Here is a 7,871-nt window from a genome sequence, read left to right on the forward strand (position 1 = left end):
GGTTAAAAAATTATTCTGCTTTGCTGGAAGATTAACTTTTTCGATAAAAACAACATTTCCAGTTTAAAAATTCAAGAATTTGATAGAGAATGTAACTATTTAACTGAAAATGTATATATTTTGTTGAAAATTCTTTTTTGTTGTATTAATCTAACCGTTTTATTTTTTATTAGCATCTTTTGGCGAAGAAATATCAACTATTACATTCTATGTAAAAAATTTCTTTTTAGGTTGAAAATTCAACTTCTTGGTTACAATTGTACCGACTTTCTTTAAAGTTCTTTTTTTTTTGGTTGAAGATTCATGATTTTAGTTTAAAATTCTATTTATTTGTTGATAAAAATTTATTTTTTTAGCTGAAAATTTGAACAATTTGGTTGAAAATTTAAATGATGGATTGTAAATTAATTTTTTTCTTGAAAATTCAACATTTTGGCTTGAAACATAAACTATTTGGTACAACATTAAATTTTCATGTGTGGAAAATTCATTTCCTTTGTATAAAATTAATCTTCTTGATTGAAAATTTAACTATTTTATTAAAAATATATGTATTTTTTTTTAAATTCGTCTTTTTAGGTCGAATTCCAAGTGTTTTTTTTAAAAATAATGTTTCAATTGTCAGAAAATAGTGAGTTTACAGGGTGTCTCGCGATTCCTAGGAACAAAATTCGAGGTCTTTTCCAGATTCTCCAGGTCAAGAAAGAAAGTTTTTCCGGATCTCCTTTTTTACATTAAATAATAAAATAACCGTTTGTTAGAGATGTAAAAGATAAAACAATTAATTTTTTTATTGGCCAAAAATTTCTAAAGTAAGCAGAATTATAAATAAACAAATTCTTAACTTTTTTGCGAACAAAAGTCCTCTTTATGAAATCTTTGTGAAATTATTTAATCTTTTAAAATTTGTTGCAGTGTTTAAAATAATTGTGAAATCTTTTCAAATTTTTGTTAAAACTTTAAAATCATTGAACTCTTGGAAATATTTGTGAATTTTTTTGAAATCTTTATGAAATTTTCGAAATACTTGTGACATCTTTCTTTAATCTTTGTTTGTAAGAACTTTTGTGTTCGTTTGAAATCATCTCAAATTTCTTGAAATTATTTAAAACCTTTAAAAGGTTTTAAAATATTTTAAAACTGTTTTACTGTATCCTTTTTGAAATTTGTGAAATTTTTTTATTCTTTTGATAGCTCTATCAGATTTTTATGAAATTTTTGAAATCTTTGTCAAATCTTTTGTATTCTTTTGAAATCATTAAAATATTTGAAATCTTCGTAAAATCGTTGAAATCCTTTTGAAACATTTGTGAAGTGTTTGAAATTTTTGTAAAATCTTTGAAGTCTTTTGAAATCGGCTAAACAAATTTGATATCGTTTACAATCTTTAAAATATTTTGAAATCTTTGAAATCTGCTGTACTGCACCATCTTTTATATTAATTTGAAATCATTCAAATCTCTGTGAAATCTTTTAAAATTTTGGTAAAATCTTTGTGAAATCTTTCTTTGAAACCGCCTGAAATAGTTTAAAACCTTTAAAATGTTCTGAAAGATTGTATGTCTCGAAAAATTGTTTGTATTCTTGATATCCTTATAAATTCTTTGAGATAATTTTAAAATCTTTTCTACATCTTCCGTATTTATTTTAAATCTCTGGCGTATTCGGAACATTTGTGAAATATTTTGAAATTTTCTAAAAAAATGTGAACTCGTTCAAAATCTTGGAAATATTTTGTATTTTGGTGTACTGTAACCCTTTTTCAAATATTTGGAATTCTTGAAATCTTTTGAAATTCTCATGGATTCTTCGCAATATTTGTGAAATCTTTTACATTCGTTTGACATCATTGAAATATGTCAAAACTTTGTGAAATATTTTTAAATATTCTAAGAAATTTGAAATTATTTAAAACATTTGAATTGTTTTGAAACATGCTTTTCTGTACCCTTTTTGAAATTTTTGGAATTCTTGAAATCTTTTGAATTCGTTTGAAATCATTGAAATATTTCAAAACTTCGTGAAATCTTTTAAAATATTCTCAAAAATTTGAAACTATTTAAAACTTTTGAAATTCTTGATTCCAACGACCAAATTTGGACCACAACGAACAAACAAAAAACAACAAAAAAATCCTATTGTAATCTGAAAAATTAAAGAAAACATAAAATAAAAAATAATAATTTTCGGACTCTTTCGTCTTTTTTATTTTTATTATCATCAAATTAAATTAAATAACATTTCAAAATAATGTAAAATTTCGTAATGCAAGTTTATTTATTTATTATTTTAATTTGAATGTTCTTTTTCTGTAATTTGATAATAAAAATAAAAAAGACGAAAGAAAGAAAAAAAGAGGGAAGGGGATGTGTTTGGCTGCCTTCTCATTTTTCTTTCCTCTTTTTTATTTTTGCCCGAAAATTATTTGTTCTTTCATTTTTCAGATTACAATAGGATTTTTTGTTTGTTTTTGTTTGTTCTTTGTGGTCCAAATTTGGTCGTTGGATTCTTGTTTTTTTTTTTTAACAGGAGTTTGCATCAATTTGATTATTGGACGTTAAACAGGATTTTTAATTTGGATTTTAATCTAATTTAAATTTTAATATTTGAAATCGGTTAAACAAATTTGAAATTGTTTAAAATCTGTTAAATGTTTTGAAATCTGGTGTACTGCAACCTTTTTCAAATCTTTATAAAATTAAAAAAAAATTTGTTTAAAGCTTTGAAAATCTTTAAAATAGTTGTGAAATATCTCTTGTATTTATTTGAAATTTCAAATGTATTGAATCTTTTTAAAATCCGTAATATTGTGTGTTCGTTTGAAATGACTGAAATCTTTTGAAATCTCAAATTTATTGAAACCTTTTAAAATTATTTAAAATCGTTGAAATCCGGAGTAATATAATCTTTTTGAAATCTTTTAAATTCCTGAAACCATCTAAAATCCTTTAGGAGTTCTTTGAAATATTTTATAAATCTTTTGTATTCATTTAAAATCGTTGAATGTTTTTAAATATTTAACACATACCATGTTTAAAATATTTAAAATCCTTGAAATCCAAGGTTTTCAAGGTCGCTGAACACCCTGGTATAGTGTCATTTTCACACAAATAGTAGAAAAATATTATAATCGCTCAAAAAAGTTTCAATAGTCTGGTAATTTCGAATCCTGCACAATAAGAAAATTTGAAAGAAACTTACGATAATTGCACTATTTCGACTTGTGCCTCCTGCCTGACTCTCTCAACAGCTTTGTCGTGAATCTCAAGGTACTCTTTGTTAAATTCGTCTACAACTTCCTTCTCGCGTTCCGCCAGAGTGTCTTGCCGAATTTTCGAAATAATCTCTTCATTGTCTCGCAGCGCTTCTTCCAATTTCTTGTCCACTGAAAGCTTCTCCTCTTTCAGCGACTCGTACTGTTTCCTAAACTCCTGCAGATGATTCGACAATCGTTTGATCTCGGCGTTCGCCTTCATCGCCTGATCTGTGAGCAAAGACTTGAGTTCCAGCTCAAGTTCATTCACTCGTTTCGCATAACGTGCAGCTTCTTGACGACAAGTTTCGGCCACTGTCGAAGCTTTGTCTAGTTCCTTTTCCCTTTGCGAGAGATTATTTTCCAGACGAATTATCTCCTTTCTTTTAATGGCCTGACCAGCTATACACCTGAAAATAAACATGATTCGATGACCACTATTGTTTTGGGAAAGATAATGGAATTAAGGGAATTGTTGATTATCACTTCTTTTTTTTTCAAGCAATTAAGTTTGTGAAAGGTATACCTTTGTAATTCACATCTCAATTTGTTTGTGACATCATCGCAAGGTTTACTTTTCGATTTATTGTGAAGCTCTCCCAGTTTCATTTGCCTGATCGAATCAGTTTCTTCTTCCATTGTAAGACCAAGCAACGAATCGTATTGCACAGCATCGCTTTTAGCCACTTCCAATTTGTGCTGCAATTATTATTTATTGCAATTATTCGAAATGATAGACCACTCAACGAGGGGCGACTTGAATTTTAAAAAAATTGAGAATATTTTTCGATTAGTGGCGTGGAAATTAAAATTTTTCTTGGATTCTAAGATTTTAAGTCGAAATATATTACATTTTCAACCAAGAAAATATAAATTTGCAACAGTAGACTTGAGTCTTCTGGCTAAAAGGTCGCATTTTCTAAAAAACATTTAACATTTAAAACTCGAAAAGATGTATTTGAAAAAAAGTAAATTCCCGCCCAGAAGTATGAATTTTCAAACACATAAATAAATTTTTAAACAAAAAAATTAATTTTCAACTAAGCAGTTGCATTTACAACCAAATAGTTGAATTTTCAAGCGAAAGAGACGAATTTACAACAAAAAAATGTTATTATTTGGGGAGAAATGATCTTCTTGCTTTTTATGAATTTACAAATTAGTTCACCCAAGTAGTGAACAAACAAGGTGAATCCTGAACAGAACATATAATAGTTGATATTTTAACAACAAAAATCGGTTCAATTAAAAACACATACATTTTCAAGGGAATAGTCCAATTTTCCACTAAGAAGATTAATTTCCAACAAAAGAAATAAATTTTCCACACAAAAGTGTAATTTTATACTAAATAGTTTAATTTTCAATCCAAAAAGTAGAATTTTCTATAAAACTGTTGATTTACAATTCATCAATTGAATCTTCAACAAAATTGTTTAATTTTTAGCGAAGAAAAGAAACTGTTAGCAATAAAGACAGCATTTTCATCGTCAAAAGATTTTAATTACAAATAATAATATAAATAAAAGCCTTAGGTTAATCCAAAAAGACGAATTTTCAACAAAATGCACATATTTTTAAACAAACTGTTACATTTTCTATCCAACTCTGGAATGTTCAACCCGAAGGCCTGAATTTTCAACAAAAAGGTAAATTTTCAACCAAAGCAGATACATTTTTAACCAGGCAGTTCCATTTTTAACCAAAAAAGTTATATTTTGTATCACATAGTTCAATTTTATAACAAACTATTGAATTTTCAAACAAAATAGACAAATTTTCTATGAATTAGTTGAATTTCTAACAAAATTGTTGAATTAGCAGTTAATAAAATTAATATTTAACAAAAAACAAATAATTTTCAAATAAAATTACGAATCATTAGCCAAAAAAATGAACTAACCCACAAAATACGACTTTTCCACCAAACAGATACATTATTGATCAAATTGTTGAATTTATTACGATTCGGTTGAATTCTCGAACCCAAAATATGAATTTTCAACCACAGACGATTCATTTTTAACCAGAGAGGTGCATTTTCAACGAGAAAAGGTTATATTTCTACTTGAAGGTATAAATTTTCTGCCAAAGAAGACGATTTTTCCAGAAAATACATCAGACTTGAATGAAATGGTTAAATTTTCAAACAAGGAGATTGATTTTCAATAAATAAAATGAATTTTCCACACACAAAAAAGTTTTACTTTGTACAAAATAGTTGAATTTTACAACAAATTGAAAAAAAATGAATTTTTAAGTAAGCAGTTAAGCTTTCAACGAGAAATGTAATGGTTGATATTTCATCATAAAAAGATTTTAATTAAAAAAAAAATTAACCCCCCAAAAAAACGAGTTTTCAACGAAATACATACAATTTTGCACATAATAATTACTTTTTTAATGATATTGATGAATTTCTGACCTAAAAATAAGAATTTTCTACAAATCAGTTACATTTTCAATAAAACCATTTTTTAACGGGAAAGTTGCATTTTTAACCAGAAAAGATGAATGTTTAACAAAATAGTTCGAGTTTTAATCAAATAAAAATTTGTTTGTCAAGAGAGAAAATCAGTCGGAATCAAGTTGTTGAATTTTCTATGAAACAATTGAAATTTTAACCATGAAGTATGACTTTAACAAAATTGTTGAATTTTCAAAAAAATAATTTATTTTTTAACCATTTAAATGAATCCTTGACCAAACATAAAATAGTAAACTTTTCAATAAAAAGAATTAACTTTCAGCCTTAAAAGATGAATTTTTAAAGAAAAATAATCACTAAACTTCGAGCAAAAAGTTGAATCTTCAAGCTAAAAAGACGAATTTTCAATCCAAAAGGATGAATCTTCGAGAAAGAAATTGATTTTTCCACCAAAAAATATGACTTTTTAAAAAAATAGTAGAATTTTCAATAAAATACTTTAGTTTTTAACCAAAAAGTAAAATTTTAAAAGTAAAATTTTAATTAAAAAGAAGTAACTTTCAACCATAACAGACGAATTTTCAACGGCAAAGGATGTATTTTTAAACAAATGACTGAATTTCTAAACAAACCGACTATACTCCAACCAAAAACAGGTGCATTTCCAACCAAAAAGTTGAACTTTCAATCTAAGAAATGAATTTTCTACCAAAAGATAAAGTTGGTATACAAAAAGACAAATATTCACTTTTAAACGAAAAAGATGACTTTTCTACCAAAAGATCAATTTTCAATCCAAAAGGACCAATTTTCTACCCAAAAAATAAACCTTCCACAAAACAGTTGAATTTTCGACTAAAAAGGATGACTTTCTAATCAAATAATTGAATTGTCAATAAAATAAATAAATTTTCAACCAAATAGTGGACAGAAAGATGAATCTTAAACCAAAAATAGCTGCATTTTAACCAAAAAGTCGAATTTTCAAGCAAAAAATATGACTTTTTTTACCAAAAGAAGAAAATTCAAACCATAAGGAGGAATTTTCTACCTCTAACAAGACGAATCTTAAAAAAAAATTTAACCAAAAAGATAAATTTTCTACAAAAAAATATTACTTCTTTACAAAATGGTCGAATTTGCAACAAAATACTTCAATTTCCAACCAAATAAAGATTTGAATTTCTAAACAAAAAATAAAAGATGAGACTTTTCAATGAAAAGGAATTCCCTTACAACCGAAAAAGATGACTTTTCAACAAAAATATGACTTTCAAATTCAAATGGCCAATTTTCTATTCGAAAATACAAATTTTCAAAATATAACAGTTGGACTGTCGACCAAGGAATAAAATCTGAACGAAAAATTTAATAGTAGACTTTTTAATAAAAAATAATTTACTTCCAACCGAAAAAGAGGACTTTTCAACCAAAGCATGAATTTTTAATTAAAAGAATCAATTTTCTAAAAAAAAATACGAATTTTAAAAATATAACAGTTGAGTTTTCGACCAAGAGATAAATTCTGAACCAAAAATATATTAGTAGACTTTTCAATTAAAAAGAATTAACTTTCAAGCATAAAATATAAATTTTCAACCAAAGAACTAAAATTTCAAACAAAAATGACTAAACTCCAACCAAAAAAGGTGTGTTTTCAACCAAAAAGTGGAGTTTTCAATCAAAAAAATAACTTTTCCCCCAAAAGATGCATTTTCTATAAAAAATACGAATTATCAAAATATAACAATTGAATTTTCGCCGCAGAGATAAATTCTGAACGAAAAATAAAATAGTGGACTTTTGAATTAAAAAGAATTAACTTTCAACCATAAAAGATGATTTTTGAACCAAATAACTGAATTTTCAAACAAAATTGACTAAACTTGCACTAAAAATAGTTGCATTTTCTACCAAAAAGTTAAATTTTCAAACTTAAAAGATGAATTTTGAACCAAATAATGTAATTTTCAAACAAAATTACTAAAATCCAACCAAAAACAGGTGTTTTCAACCAAAAAGTTGAGTTTTTAATCTAAAAAATGACTTTTCCACCAAAAGATGCATTTTCTATAAAAAATACGAATGATCAAAATTTAACAATTGAATTTTCGCCACAGAGATAAATTCTGAATCAAAAATGTAATAGTGACTTTTCAATTAAAAAGAATTAACTTTCAACTATAAAAG

General features: G+C 26.0%; 1 protein-coding gene across 1 annotated transcript in view; it reads right to left on the reverse strand.

Moving 5' to 3' along the window:
• Positions 1-7,871, reverse strand: part of LOC117169346 (centrosomal protein of 152 kDa-like) — a 44,940-nt gene that overhangs the window by 23,292 nt on the left and 13,777 nt on the right. The window contains exons 6-7 of the mRNA XM_033355685.1: positions 3,780-3,952; positions 3,202-3,663 (exon numbers count right to left, since the gene is read on the reverse strand). Of these exons, the coding sequence (XP_033211576.1) occupies positions 3,202-3,663; positions 3,780-3,952 (635 nt within the window). The remainder of the gene's footprint in view (positions 1-3,201; positions 3,664-3,779; positions 3,953-7,871) is intronic.

Source organism: Belonocnema kinseyi, chromosome 3 (assembly GCF_010883055.1).
Source record: "Belonocnema kinseyi isolate 2016_QV_RU_SX_M_011 chromosome 3, B_treatae_v1, whole genome shotgun sequence".
NCBI lineage: Eukaryota > Metazoa > Arthropoda > Insecta > Hymenoptera > Cynipidae > Belonocnema > Belonocnema kinseyi.